This window comes from Neovison vison, chromosome X (assembly GCF_020171115.1).
Source record: "Neovison vison isolate M4711 chromosome X, ASM_NN_V1, whole genome shotgun sequence".
In the NCBI taxonomy this organism is placed as follows: domain Eukaryota; kingdom Metazoa; phylum Chordata; class Mammalia; order Carnivora; family Mustelidae; genus Neogale; species Neogale vison.
In genome coordinates, this window is record NC_058105.1 from 103,724,825 (window position 1) to 103,740,146 (window position 15,322).

The 15,322-nt window shown below is 36.2% G+C and overlaps 1 protein-coding gene across 7 annotated transcripts in view; it reads left to right on the top strand.

Moving 5' to 3' along the window:
* Window positions 1-15,322, top strand: part of DMD (dystrophin) — a 1,990,807-nt gene that overhangs the window by 524,569 nt on the left and 1,450,916 nt on the right. For all 7 annotated transcript variants that reach the window (XM_044235639.1, XM_044235638.1, XM_044235634.1 and 4 more), the window contains 3 exons: window positions 958-1,059; window positions 1,187-1,294; window positions 9,634-9,813. In XM_044235639.1, the coding sequence (XP_044091574.1) occupies window positions 958-1,059; window positions 1,187-1,294; window positions 9,634-9,813 (390 nt within the window). The remainder of the gene's footprint in view (window positions 1-957; window positions 1,060-1,186; window positions 1,295-9,633; window positions 9,814-15,322) is intronic.

A 15,322-nucleotide genomic window follows, 5' to 3' on the forward strand; every position in this document is an offset into this window, starting at 1 on the left:
TGTTTTATCATGTGGAAACATAAGTTATGTGGTCAAAAATATAAAGATTTGAACTAATGTTGATTCAAGTTGTGTTATCTTATCATATTGTCTTTTCAAAGTGCTTCCAATTGAAAAGGAAAGTATTATGTTTGCAAATCTGTTTTGAAATGTTTGCCAGAGTTTTGGTAATATCTTTAATAAAGATGTTTGTCTCCAGCATCCAGTAAATACACACTTACATACATATCTACATGCATACGGTTGGTAATTGGTTTATGTTACATATTAAAATAAAAAATTAAAAAAAACAGTGTGTGCACATAAATAATAGTAATATGCTAGCGAAAGGGCAGTTACTACTCAGGGAATATTACAGGTTTTCACTAGAATCATTTAGAGAGAGAGAGTGAATTTAAATACTCTGTAAGAATAAACCAGATAATTTTTAAAGTCTACATGCAGATATAATTTAAATCACTAACAATTTTCTTCTACAGTTGGCACATTAAGCAGTTCTAATTGCATAGGATTGCTTCAAAGAAGAGTCTTTAGGTATTTTATTTAGCGGGCAGAATTTTATTCTTCAGGATGTATTTTCAGACCTAAGAAAGATACCCATTTTGCATACTATCCATGCAGAATCCTCTTTAATTCTTTATCTATGTCTTCAGTCTTTTACATTTGCCATGGAGACATTTCAAACTGTGGTGTGGTAACTGTCTCAGACTCCTCGTAAGTATCTTTACTTTTCAGTGTTGGTTGCAAGAGTGAGTGAGGTAATCTAAAAACAAATGAAAGGCATAGTGCTTTCTTCTGTAATCATAAGCAAAAGCAGAAATGGTGTCCTTTATAACTCCTAGTATACGTGGGAGACTCGAAATTAGATGCCTTCACAAGTCATTCATGCAATTTTAAATGAGATGCAGTTAATAATTACTTGTTTGCTGATGTGGTTATGGGCTGTCTGCTCCCCAGGTACTGGGAGATCGGTGGGCAAGCATCTGTAGGTGGACCGAAGATCGTTGGGTGCTTTTGCAAGACATCCTTCTAAAATGGCAGCGTTTTACTGAAGAACAGGTGAGTCATGCATGGAAATTGTATCAGTGAAAGACCTGGTGAAATGGTAAATGGGTAAAGGAAAACATACAACGATCTACTTTAGTAATTATTTATTTTCTTTTTCGAATTGCTTGATTTCTTTCAGTGCCTTTTTAGTGCATGGCTTTCAGAAAAAGAAGATGCGGTGAACAAGATTCACACAACTGGTTTTAAGGATCAAAGTGAAGTGTTATCAAGTCTTCAGAAACTGGCTGTATGTATTTTTTTACTTTCAAACTTTTTTTTTAAAACCCAGTAGTTTACATTAACCCCATTATTTGGTCTTTTTATTCTTCCTAATCTTAAGCCAAACGTTCATTGTTTGTGCGTAAGTCATAGTCTATTCAGTTGTATCATATTGTAAATTTTCTTAATTAAAATAGGGACAGCTATATTATCTTAGACAGCTTGGGTTCCTATAACAAAATAACAGTGGTGTGGTGACTTATACAACAGACATTGGGTTTTGGTGAGGACCCCTTTCCTGATTCGCAGACTGTAACTTTTTACTTTGTGCTCCCATGGTAGAAAGAGAGGAGACTTTGGTGTCTTTTTCCCATTTAAAAAAATTTAATTTGAAAAATTGAGATGTAATTGATGTATCACATTATATTAGTTTCAGGAATACAGCGTAATGATTCAGTGTTTGTATATATTACAAAATGATTGCCACAATTAATTACCATTCAGCACCTCACATAGTTAACAATGTTTTTCTCCTGTGATGAGAACTTTAAAGATCTGTTCTCTTAACAACTTTCAAATACCCAGTATGTTATTATTAACTGCAGTTCACTATGCTGTACATTGCATTATCGGTACTTAATTATTTTATCAGTGAAAGTCTTATACCTGTTGACCTATGCTCATGCATTTCCTTCTCTTATAAGGGCATGAACCCCAACATGGGGGCTCCACCATCGTGAGCTCATCTAAACCTAATAACCTCCTAAAGGCCTACATCCCGATACCATCACATTTTTTGTGTGTATTTGGAGGTAGGGTTCAACATGTGAATTTTGTGGGGGCACAGGCATCCAGTCTATAACATTACATCCATGGATGCTCCCCCACCCCCACCAGTTCATGTCTTTCTCACATGAAAAATACATTCATTCTATCCCATGAGCCCTGGAACTCTTAAATAGGAGAAATAGGAAAAAAGGAGCGGGTGACAGGTCCCATGAAGGTCGAAAACCCAGCAAGGAAAATTCCATTAGAACTTAAGCCTCAAGAATAATCCTCTTTGAACTGAGGCACTGCCCTCCAGGACCACTGGAGGAGCAGCATCACCTCCAGAGCTGCACTAGGGGGCCCCACCTCTTCATTTCCACAGGGCACCACCCATGTGGTCTTCTGCAGCAGCCCTGCCCATGGGACTCTCTCCAGTGGACCTGCTCCTGAGGTACTACTGGGTAGAGACATCCTGCCCCATGAACTGAAGAAGTAGCCCTATTCTTTGAAACCCAGGAGGAGCTGTCCCTCCCTTCTGGGCCTGTGGTGGGAGTGGTAGCTCTGAGGATCTCTGAACCGCCTACATCATTCTTCCCTTTTCTTGAGCAATAGCACATGTTGGACAGCCTTCCTTCATTCTGTCCAGTTTTCTCTGTTTCCTTGAGTCCCAGCTGGCAGTGTTGCTGTTGGTATAATTCCATCTCTTTTCCTGCCTTCTGTTGAGATGGCTGACTAGGTCTCTGGTTCCCACCCACACTAATCTTATCAAATGGTCAGTCAGCCATCCACTTAGTGTTCTCTTCCGAACATATTTTCTCATGTTTTGCAATATGGATAGGTTGAGAATTTTCCAGATCTTTAAATTCTAGCACTGTTATGCCAAATAATTATTCTTCAATTCATTTCTCGCTTCTTGCATTTTACCCTAAGCAAGAGATATCCTGCCACTCCATCAATACTTTGCTTAGCTATCTCCTTAGCTAAATATCCAGTTTCATCACCCACAAGTTTTGCCTTCCACAAAATGTTGGACATCTGCCTTCCAAAAAATATTGGACATCAACACAATTCAGCCACATTCTTTCCCACTTTATAACCAAGATCATCCTTTCCTTCATTTCCAATGATATTTTCCTCATTTGCCTCTGCGAGTTCATCAAATGACCTTTATCATCCATACTTACAGCAAAATTTATGGCCACCTTAATTTATGTATTCTCTAAAAACTTGGACATTTTCCAGATCTCCTCTTTTCTAGCAGAGCCCTCACCAGAATTGCCTTTAGGAGTCCTTTCATGGTGATCTCAGCTTTTTCTACTGTGCCCCTCAGAACTCTCTCGGTCTCTATCCATTACTTAGCCAAAGCTGTATATACATTTTTAGGCATTTATTACAGCAGAACCCCACTTCTTGGTACCAATTCCTGTATTAGTCATCTCAGACTTCTGTAACACCACTTCTGTGGTATTCCACAGACTGGATAGCTTAAACAACAGACATTTATTTCTCACACTTCTGGAAGCTTGGAAACATGACATCAGGGTGCCGACAGGTTTGGTTCTTGGTGAGGGTCCTTTTCCTGGATTCTAGACAACACTTCCTAGCTGTATCCTCACATAGCAAAGGTGGAGGAAGATCAGGTGTCTCTTCCTCTTCTCCCAAGGGCACTGATCTGATCATGCTGCTCTTCTCATCTAAACTTAATTACCTCCCCAAAACCCCATCTCCTAATATTACCACGGTGGGCACTTAAGACCTCATTCCATGAATTTTGGAAGAATATGAACATTAATTCTGTAAGATAAAGACATGTTTGCAACTGTGGTTTTTCAAAAACAAAAATTGTACTTTTGAGAAAATACAGTATACCTGGAAGATTTCAGTTAAAATGAAAAGTAACACTAGGAACGTCCTAGAAGGCTTTAACAGTATAGAGTTCTAAAGTAATAGTCTAAATTAAATTCCTTGAGAAATATTAGAGATAATTATTCTCACATAAGGGGCTTATGCCTTCATTTGGAAAACTAGAAAAAACACTAAAGCAACCCAAATGCCATTAATTATAAGTACTTGTGTGTTTTGAGAAATGAGGGAACTTTGGTAATAAAAGGACATCAGGGAGGGCTTCAGTAAGACATTTCAGTTTGAGTTGAAACTTATAGGGTTAGAAAAGATTTCTAAAGCTTCTCTTCCACTGTGAACTTTATTATTTTGCTGTAAAGGAAAGGGAAGTGTAATATTAAGAACTTAGTTTTTCTTTTCTTTTTTTTTTTTTTAAAGATTTTATTTCCTTACTTGACAGAGAGAGAGGGAGGGAGAATGAATGAAGGGGGGAAGGGACAGAGGAAGAAGGAGAGACTCTTAGAATTCCTGCTGAGTGCAGAGCCCTATGTGGGACTCTATCCCAAAACCCTTGGGTTTTTACCTGAGCTGAAACCAAGAGTTGGACGCTCAACGGACTGAGCCACCCACATGCCCCAAGAGCTTAGTTTTTTAAATAAAATATTCCATAGTTAGAATTTCTTCTTATTTTTCTTGATAGACCAATTCTATTAAATGCTAACTTGATGTTAACTCTAATATAAAACAAAGGTCTGTTATAAATGTTTTATAATTTTACCTAAATGAACCTATTCATATCTGTATCACTATTGTATAATATAATTAAATCATATATTTAATGCTTGATATTGTTTTACCAAATATTTATTTGTATCATACATTTTTTTGCCCCATAGTTACGAATCTTATGTTTTTAATTTAAAATAGATTCACTAATGTTTTACTTGTTACTACAAGCTAGCTTGTTATGGAAAAGAATTCATTCCTCCAAAAAAAACCCATGCTTTCTGGAATGATTTGACCACTAAAGATAGATTTCAGAAAGGTCATCTCTATTTGTACCAAAAGAATACAAAAATATCAGTGATATATTTGTAATTTTTTTCCACAGTTGATGGGGAGACACTGAGAATTTGATAACAATCATATTTGCATTTTTGTAATATTCTTCGGTATGAAGGAGGCCAATTAGTAGAACTGAGCTAAGTAGCATTGGGAAGAGGACAGGGAACAAGACAGGTTATTTCAGAAAAAGATACTGAGGCCCAGGAAAAAACATGTGGCATGCATAGGATATCATAGAACATGAGTAGCAGACTGAAACAGCACAAAGACATCCAAACTCAGGTCCAGCCATGTTAAGCTATTTCAGAACTCCTCGTATCATGTGATTCCTTCACAAAAAAATAATTGCAATTAGAAGTATCATTTAGAATTATCATGTGCTACTATATTGACATTTTAGTGAATAAAAGACTTTACTAGCCTCAGGACCATGAAAATACTCTTTTAGCAAAGTCTCAATTATTTTCCAATATGATTAAAATTCAAATTATGTCACCTTGCTTGTGAACAAAGTGAAAATATGTTTTGTATAAGTCTTACCGTTTGATAGTTTAAGCCAATTAACAAAAGCTGACAGCTGGTCTAGAATTTGAGGTAAAATTCCCCTGCTGACTCAGGCAGTGAATAAGAATTTAATGTTCATTAAAATATGTCACAATCTGAGACCCAAAACAGGTACCATCTGTCACCATTTCCTACTACATACCTAGGTATAGATACAGTGTGTTCAAACTCTCTTTTATTTATAATCAGTGTAATTTGTTTTGAAATATTATCATTAATAGCCCGTGGGATCTCCTACTTTTCATTTGAGGTGGGAACTGAGGAGTCAAGTATTTCATTTCCTCGAGATCTGTGCTTTTATCCAAACCATGTAGATCTATTTTTTTTTTTTAATTTTTGTGGTCAAAACTGACTTTTTATTTGTTATAAATGATAAAAAGGAAAGGAAAGAAGAAATGATGACCCTTATGAGGTGAATTCCAAGTCTGGTAGAATCATGTAGGCTATCATGGGAAGGTCCAAAGTTGAAAGGAAGTGTGCAGTTTCTGTGCGGACTGGTGGTGTTTTGCAGGCAAGGACAGCTCTGGGAAGCCTGGTGATCCGTGAGCTGCTGATGTGCAGGGGATACATGGGTACTGTGGGGTTGAGGATGGTCTTGAGTAGCTGTGGGACAAATGGCAGGGTCGAAGTACTTGTGGTAGCTCAGCAAGTCCCTATGGATAGTGCCGTTGTTCCAGGACTTGATACCTTTGCCTCACCTCCTGTCACCACCATTGAATAATTAATTCAAGTAGAATCAGTGGTTCTCAAAGTGTGATCCCCATACTGGGATCTTGGTAGATCCTGGGACGCCTGAATCTAACAACACCTGGGAACTTGGTAGAAATGCAAATTCTTAGGTCTCATTCCACACCTACTGACTCATACAGCCTGGAAGTAGGGCCCAGAAGTCTATTTTAGCAAGGCTTCCACGTGACTCTGATGTTCCCTCAAAGAATTTCTGGGCCTTTTGTAAGGATGTGTTCGTTTTGTGCTTTAAATTGTCTTATAACGTTGACCAGATAGAACTCGTCTGTTCTGTCTTCTTGAGCAGCTTCTCTGCCTCTTGTCTCTCCTTACTACTAGCCTGGTCTTGTTTAATGACTGTCTTCCTGCCTATTTTGGAGGTATGTCCAGGTGCTTGGCTTCTTTGAAAAATAAAAATACATTTCTTCTTTAAGATCCTGGCTGTCTTCTGCTATGTGATAAGTTTTCTAGAACTTCCTGAGTTTTCCAGAGCTCTATGGTCCTCTGGTGCTCCAAGACCTGTGATCAGTTTTTGATATGCAGAAAGACATCTATTTTATACCCTGATAACAAATAACAATTAAATCATAGTCATTTAATATGGATACATAAAATCCAAGTGTAATAGTGTTGGTGGTCAAGGTAGATGGGAGAAGGTAATTCATTACTATGATTTGATGCTGTCATGGGTTTCCTGTACTCTCCTTCTGTTAGTTGTGGTAGGAGAATCCTTCAGGTAGTGCAGATCATGAAGAGAGAGAGAGTAAGCCAACAAGAGGAAACATTCCTCTAACAAGAGGAAACAAACTGAATCACTCACCTGCCACTACCATTTTGGAAAAGGCAGATCTAAAATTTACTAGCTGGAAGCACTGTTTGGTACACTGTTCTTGTCATATAGGTTTAGGTAAAAAATACACTGATTCAGCAATTCTACAATGTCATTACAATAATGCTGTTACTCTACCTCGAGTCCATTTTCCCTAATGTTATTCTTTAAGTGTGATTTGACTCTCCCTCCTTTTTTTCTGTTGCTCACCAAGTGCTTCTGCATTTGGCTTAATTTTAACACAGATCTCTTAGTTTCATTTGCTGCTAAATCTCTTTGGGTATCCAATTAGTTTTATAGATCATCTAAGAAAAACTGTTTAGGTAACATGAAATTACCCATAAATTTCAAACACAGATTCTTTCCTCTTCTTCAAACATAACTCTCAGTTCCTTGTTCTAAAATGTTTCCAAAACATTACACCTTTAGCTTAAACAATGGTGCACCCCGAGCCTTATACATATGGCTATTTAAAGTAGCTCCTTAAGCCCTGAGAAATTAAGCCAAAGAGGATTGTGTGTGTGTGTGTACGCATGCATGCAAATTATATATACATATATGTGTGTGTACATATATGTACACACACATATGTATATATAATTTTAAGTGTATTTACAATGTCTTTAATTCTATAATAACTTAAAAAAAACAGAAATGACTTGCAATAAAACAAACACATGCCAAAAGTTAAAAGAATAAAACAAAAATGAGACACCATGAAGGAATTGGAGGAATCTACAAATTTAAATTCAGGTCCCAGCTCTAGCCAGGGACCTCAACTATTGTTTTACTACTAGTCCAAGTGTGCATTTAGATTTAATGGAGAGCGAGCATGTGAATTAAAGAAACAAAATCAACATACAAAACCAATGTATTAATAAGTTCCCACATTGAAAGTTTATTTTGGTATGGATTCTACTTTTAAATCTTGACTCATATTTTGATTTATTGCAGAAAGGAGAAGAAAATAGTGAAAAAAAAAACCTCTGTAGTTGTTGAGGAAAAATAGGAAAGAACTTCACAACTAGCTTTTGTATCTTATAAACGGCATGCATGGGGCACCTGGGTAGCTCAGTCAGTTAAGCATATGCCTTTAGCTCAGTTCATAGCCCCAGGGTCCTGGAATTGAGCCCCACCAGGACTTCCTGTTCTGCAGGAAGCCTGCTTCTCCCTCACTTCCCCTGCTTGTGTTCCAGCTCTTGCTATCTCTCTCTCTGTCAAAAAAATAAATAAAATCTTTAAAAAATAAATTAAAAAAATAAATAGAAAGAAAGGAAAACAGCATGCACTGAGAATCCAGTGTAAAGTACACAAGGTAAAGCAGATTCTGAATAAAGAATGAGCTAATTGAAGGAGACACCAGGGCCTTCTGTAGCTCGGAGCTGTCAGTGCAGTTGGCATGCTGACATGAGCTACATAGAGTATCCTTTGTGGGGAGGGTATTGATTTCTTTGTGTGTGTGACACTTCGGTTCATGAGCAATCGGTACATCTGTTTCATGATAATTTTTCTGCCATGTGTAATATTAGTTGTTCCTAAATTTGCATTTGTTTTGGAAAGACAGGTCTCACTGTTCAGTTTATGTTTATTGTACTTCCGACTGCCAGAAAGAGGGGATTGTAAAGGGGCTGTAAAATAATTTTCTCCTTTCTTTCTTCTTATTCTGTGTTTACAAGTTAAGTCAGGGACTAGTATTTGGGCGCTGCAAATTGGATTTTCCAACGTTCAGGGTAACCTTAATGGATAAGATGAAATAATAAGTTGTCCTTATCTCCTGATTTCATACAAGCTGCTTTGTTTATTCATTCTGTAGCGACCAGAGGGTATGTGTAACCCCTCATAACTCACAGGAACTTTGGAAAAATGAATGTTGTAAAAATTACTCCATAAAACACATATGTATTTAGAAAACATGCGAAGTGATGCCAAAGGATTTGTGTCACACTGAATTACTTAGTTCTATTACTTAATGGGCTTTAAAATTAGCTTTAGAAGATAATTACTCAGATAGCCAAATGTTAATTGAATAACAGATGCTAAAAAAATTGAAAAGTGAGTAAACTGCCCTTTGAGCAACACTACTTTTTTACTTCGAAGTTCCTTAAATATTTTTTTTAAAGATTTTATTTATTTATTTGACAGAGAGAGATGACAAGCAGGCAGAGAGGCAGGCAGAGAGAGAGAGGAGGAAGCAGGCTCCCTGCTGAGCAGAGAGCCCGATGTGGGACTCCATCCCAGGACCCTGAGATCATGACCTGAGCCAAAGGCAGCGGCTTAACCCACTGAGCCACACAGGCGCCCCAAAGTTCCTTAAATATTTTTAAATAGCTCTTAAGTTTCACTACTAGGCGTTTATGCTACATCTGACTTTCTATTTTGTTTTTCATCAAGCTTCTTGGGAAGAATATTTGGATTACAATTTTCTACTTATATTCTTATGGGCTCTTGATCCTTTGCAGGCATGATTACAGTCTTATCTATACAAATGAGGAAATACATACAAAAGCAACTTAACTATAATGTTTTAGAAAATGTAACCCAGGCTTATTACATATTCTTTCCTATTTTAACAGGCCTTAAAAACAGATCTGGAAAAGAAGAAGCAAACCATGGACAAACTCTGCTCACTAAACCAAGATCTTCTTTCAGCCCTGAAAAACACATTGGTAGCCCAAAAGATGGAAGTGTGGCTAGACAACTTTGCCCAGCGCTGGGATAATTTAGTCCAAAAGCTTGAAAAAAGTTCAGCACAGGTTAGTGATACTAATTACCCTGTAATAAATAATCCTTGAGATTTTTAAAATTTTCACTAAGAGCACTGTTATAATCCTACAAAAGATATTACTGGACTGGTCCTTGCCAAGTATTCAGTTGCATAAAAACATGGGTCTCTTGGTTGTCTTGGTATTGGAGAATGTGGGGGAGGTGAAGGAGTGAGTACTAAATGACTGAACTACCTACTGTCTGAGAGTGCATTCCCTTCCTGTTCAGTGGGAATGAGGATGGGAGTGACTTAGAGTGATTGGAGCAAGTGCTCAGGGACTATGTCTCACAACCTAACCCCAAATCCTAGATTTCTAGGAACTGGACGGTTATTCATTGATCCCTACATTTTACATATGAGAAAAATGAAACTTAAGATGGAAAAATGAAAAATTTTTTTTTTTAGATTTTATTTATTTATTTGACAGACAGAGATCACAAGTAGGTAGAGAGGCAGGCAAAAATGAATTGTCCAAGTGTTGTTAGTAATAGGAACACGGTTAGGGATTAGGTCCTTTCATTTCATGGAAGACCTTGTTCTGTTATTTCAAGTAAGGATCTAATCACTGAGTGTTTTTTCTGCCACAGACAGCTGATTCATAACACAAACACATAGACCGTGGATTAGGAAAGCATCTGTGTTTCGTTTGTAGTGTCATAATGTGGTTTTAAGTTAAGCATGTTATAAGTTTTGGTAATTTAAAGAAAATGGTGTGATTTTAAAGTAAAAGCTTTTATTATCTGATGTTATTAGTTGGTGAAATCATGGGTCATCATTCAAAATATTAACATTGTACATAATAGTATTTAACATATGAAGCCACATTATTTTCCCTTACAGAAACTAACCTTTACTAATCGGTCACTATCCATAGCTCAATGCACCATGCATACATCTCTATTAAAGCAAGGACCACATTCAGTAGCTTAGGCAGTTATTGCATTTGTTGTCAGACAGTGCAGGGAATTTGTCTTCCTGACACTTGACATCTGATAAGTAGCACTGAGGAAATGTTTGTTGAAAGATGCAATGAAATTTAAAGGATCGCTTCCAAAAATATAGTTTAAAAAAATAGGATCAGGCAACATATATGATTTTCAATCACAATCCGACCTCCCTTTTAAAATTAAATTCATACTTAAAATTTTAAAATTTGAAGGAATATAAATTGTAATCATTTCCTATGCAGTATTGGACATTAATAAAAATTGTTTTCCATTGAATATATTTTTTATCAGTTACTTGATCTAATAGTGATTTTAAAACCACATCATTATTTGTCTTATTGTATATGATCAGGCCATTGTTACTTTACCTTAGCACTGGCATTTATATAATAAATTGTGAGACATTAGATACTTTGGTATCTAATCTGGTACCTAAAAGTATCTAATATTTTTCAAACCATCAATGATTACATTCCAATATGTACCCAGTGGTTCCGTAGATTATTGCTGCTATAAAATGGTCACTTACCATGTTTAGAAGGATTGACATTGCTTTACAAAGAAAGTTATTTAGAAATGCATCCCTTTAAAAGGGTATATTTATAGAGCTATAACTGTTAACAGTAGGTCATGCTTTTGTTCACTTGCATTATCATATACAGTGCTTTTCAAATGTTTGTCTGCGTAATAATCACCTGGGAAACTGATTAAAATGCTTGGTCCTAGAGAATCTCATTCAGTAAACCAATAATCTGCATGCAACCTTTGATACTGTCTGCAGAACATATTTTTTATTTTTTTAGAACATATTTTTTAAAATGTTGAATTAACAAGACAGTGGCATATGTGTCCATCCCCACATTATGGGTTTTTTCACAGTGCTGCCTGAAATGGGGAAAATAGAGACCTTCCTATCAATGCTATATTTAAATATACCCACTTTCTTGGAATGAGCCTACTTTCTAAGGAGCATTGTACATATCATCAAAATGTTCCTAGTATGTTATTCTAGTTCATTAAAAAAACAAATCCAGAAACCTTTTTTTTAAAGATTTTATTTATTTATTTGGCAGAGAAAGATCATAAGTAGGCAGACAGGCAGGCAAAGAGAGAGAGGAGGAAGCAGGCTCCCTGCTGAGCAGAGAGCCCGATGTGGAACTCCATCCCAGGACCCTGAGATCATGACCTGAGCCAAAGGCAGAAGCTTAACCCACTGGGCCAGCCAGGTGCCCCGAAACCTTATTTTTTTAATAGTCCAAAATTATAAGGCCCAGGACACTTACTCACCTTTCTGTTTTTGAACTTTTCAAAACCTGTAATAAAACACCACTATCTCTGGTTCATATAGTTCTTTATAAAATGATGTCCAACATACAGTACAACTTGTGTCCACTGTATTTGCCCATTAGAATGTGATGAGGATAAAATAAAGTCATAGACGTGAAGGCACTTCGGGGGAAAAAAAAACCTCTGGTGCTCTTGATATACAGGGCATACTGTTTAGTGAGTCTGGAGGGCTTGTTGTAGTTCAGTATCATTTTTTAAATCTTTATTTTCAAACATTTAGGCACTAGTATACCAGATTAGAAGGAGGTAGGTATAGATTTGTATTAGACAAGTTGTTTTTTAGAACCCCAAGTTTCAGCTTTTCTACAGTTCGTATTTCAGGTTTTGCTCATTGTTCCTTTTTCCCCCCAAAAGGAACTATCATAGGCCCAATGCAAATCATTACTGGGCTGCGTTGGGACTTTTAGAAAGATAAAAATGAAGCTACCCGAGGACAGAGTAATGAAAAGGAGATAGAGTGAACCATGAAATAGTATCTTATAACTGAAAAAGCCCTCGATTTTCTTTCTTAAATGTAAAATTGAACTCGACCAAAATTACATGGGAAGGAGTCCAAGAATGTTGAGGGCAAGGTTGTGACTTTGAAGAACAAAGCTCTCTTATATGCACACTCTCTGGTATGTCTGCGGGGGCGGGGACAGGGCTTGTGAGAATCTGTCCCATTAATGATATGTTATTGTGATCTCCTAAAAATCCTTTTAAATATGATTGGTTTAAAAAATGAGCAAAATCTGATAATGGTTAAAATCCAGTAGGATATAGGAATTGTGACCGAGATGACAAGGCATCCGATTGTGCTCATATAAAGAACATTGTGTGCCCGAATTTTTGACTGCTGGTCAGGTCAAAGCTTTGAGGGATTTTGACCTTTTGAAAGAGTAGCATGGCTAGAGATCAAAATATGGAAAAAAGTCAGCTGTGAGGCCCTTCTCTTGCATTTCAAAGTCAGAGTTGACTTGAATAATACCTGGACACAAGCTAAGGATGCTTAAGTTAATGAGAAGGCAGTGTAAGAAAATAGAAATACTTTCTGCTTCCAGAAGTTAGGAAGAATAACACTTGCTATTATGGATGCTTAAGATGAGAAAAGAGAACAGAGCTAATATACTCTGAATTGACTTACTTAAAAACTCAAATGACCCTCTGTGTCCTCTAAATTTTTTTTATAAATATGCTTGTTGAAATTTACAGTTATTTTTTTCTAAATGCTTGTGACTCCAATGAACATATTTTTATCTTGGTTATAATTAGGAAATACAGTCAGAAATTCATCATAGATAATACTTTAAACTTACACATTATTTTAGTGATTTGAACCAATCTTTTCCCCTACTTTTAAATATTTTTTATTATGTTAGGGTCTTTTTCCCCATTTAAGTGAAATCATAAATACTGTGGAAAGGGCATAAAATTCATGTGCTTTATAATTCATTGTGGTATTTTATGTTAAACTTGGCCTTAGGTGTTTAAATGTAAAAATATATCTATCTAGATGAGTCCAAATATTCTCTAGTTTTGTCATTGTTTAGTAGAGTAAATTATTTTCTTTGCCAGGAGTAAGGGACGTTTTATGGCACATGTAAGTTTATACATCTCATTCCCATTTCCTGAATATTTTATTATGTTTCTCTTGACGATTTTTGCAATGTTCTGAACTATAAGCCCAGATAGCTTAAAGCTAAAATTACCGTGCCCAGAATCCTCCTCTCTTTGAACATGAGAGTACATGTCTATATTGTATATTTCTCTAGCTATAGTCACAGATTCTGAAGGAAAATGATCATTACATATGTATTTATCTATTCTATATCATTGATGTCCTGCTGGGAGTTTTTGAACTCTTGCCAGACATGGTTATAATGTAAAACGTGGTTGAAGATAATAAGCCAGTATGTTTAAGTAATACCAGAAATGCAAATACATAGATGCAGAGGTAGTAAGGTGAACATTTATTTATTTGCCTTTCAAGCACTGTTTCAAGCAGACTCCCTACTGAGCTTGGAGTTGGATGTGGAGCTTGATCCCAGGACCCTGAGATCATGACCTGAGCTGAAACCCAAGAGTCAGACGCTTAACTGAGCCACCCAGACATCTCTGCCAATGATTTTAATTAAAAATACTCATAGGCCTTTCTGTTGACAACCCTTTTCATTGGTTCGTGAAAGTTCTCCAAGCCTAATCAGCCCAATGCTAATTTTTAAAAAATGGTTTTACTCAACCTAGAATTAAAATAAAATCCCTTGTCATTTTAAGTTTCTGTCTTATTCAAAGACTGTCTAAATTCATGGACTAACCATCTTGAATTTTAGAGCATCTTTTAGTTAATAGTTTCAGTTAAATGTTTTATTAGAAAATTTCCAAGTTATAGCTCAAATAATTTTTGGTATTAACTGTATCCTTTTCCTACCTCCAACTAAAGTAGATGTTTGAGAATAGGCCTTGTATATCAGCCTAACAGTTTTTATGCTATAAATTCATTATCTACAACAACATAAAATGTTGTAGGCATTGAAAATTTAAGAGACAAGAACTATTGGACACTCTCATTCCTTTTTTATAAAATGGAAGGTCTGGTTTGGGAAGATCTCCATATTATACCTCCAGTTCTAAATGCCTGTGATATGTTTCTCTTTGCCTGAAATTTTATATAAAACTCTGGAGTGATCCGTGAAGAGATTCCAACTCTTTCTGCTATATCAATCCCAGAGTCAGCTGGAAGATGATAATGAAAATAAAATTCTCTTCCTGTAAAAATAAGACTGACTTCTGAAATTTGTACATTTAACTCATTGTGAGTACCCTGTATTTAAAATACGCTGAAGATAAAATACTCAGCATCTATGTGATGCATCTATTCTCTACTGAAAATAAACAAAATAACACATAAAGAAAAATACACATTTTCCCTCAAAGTACACTTGATCATCTGCATCCCTAGTTAAAGAATGTGTTTCATTACTTCATGTCAGACGGTGTGTAGAGGAAGGTCAAGTGCATCAGAATAAATAAATGTCATTGGTTCCTCAATTTTTACAGATGCAGTTAGTTCACATAGTCACTCAAAATCTGTGTTTAATATGAATCCTGAAGCCAACATGAATCTCTTCTTTTTTGGCAACTGGTATGAAAGATAATATGAAATGAGGGACAAAATACCTGAAACTGGACAGACAGCTTTATCAAATAAACCTTTTTAATTGTTAT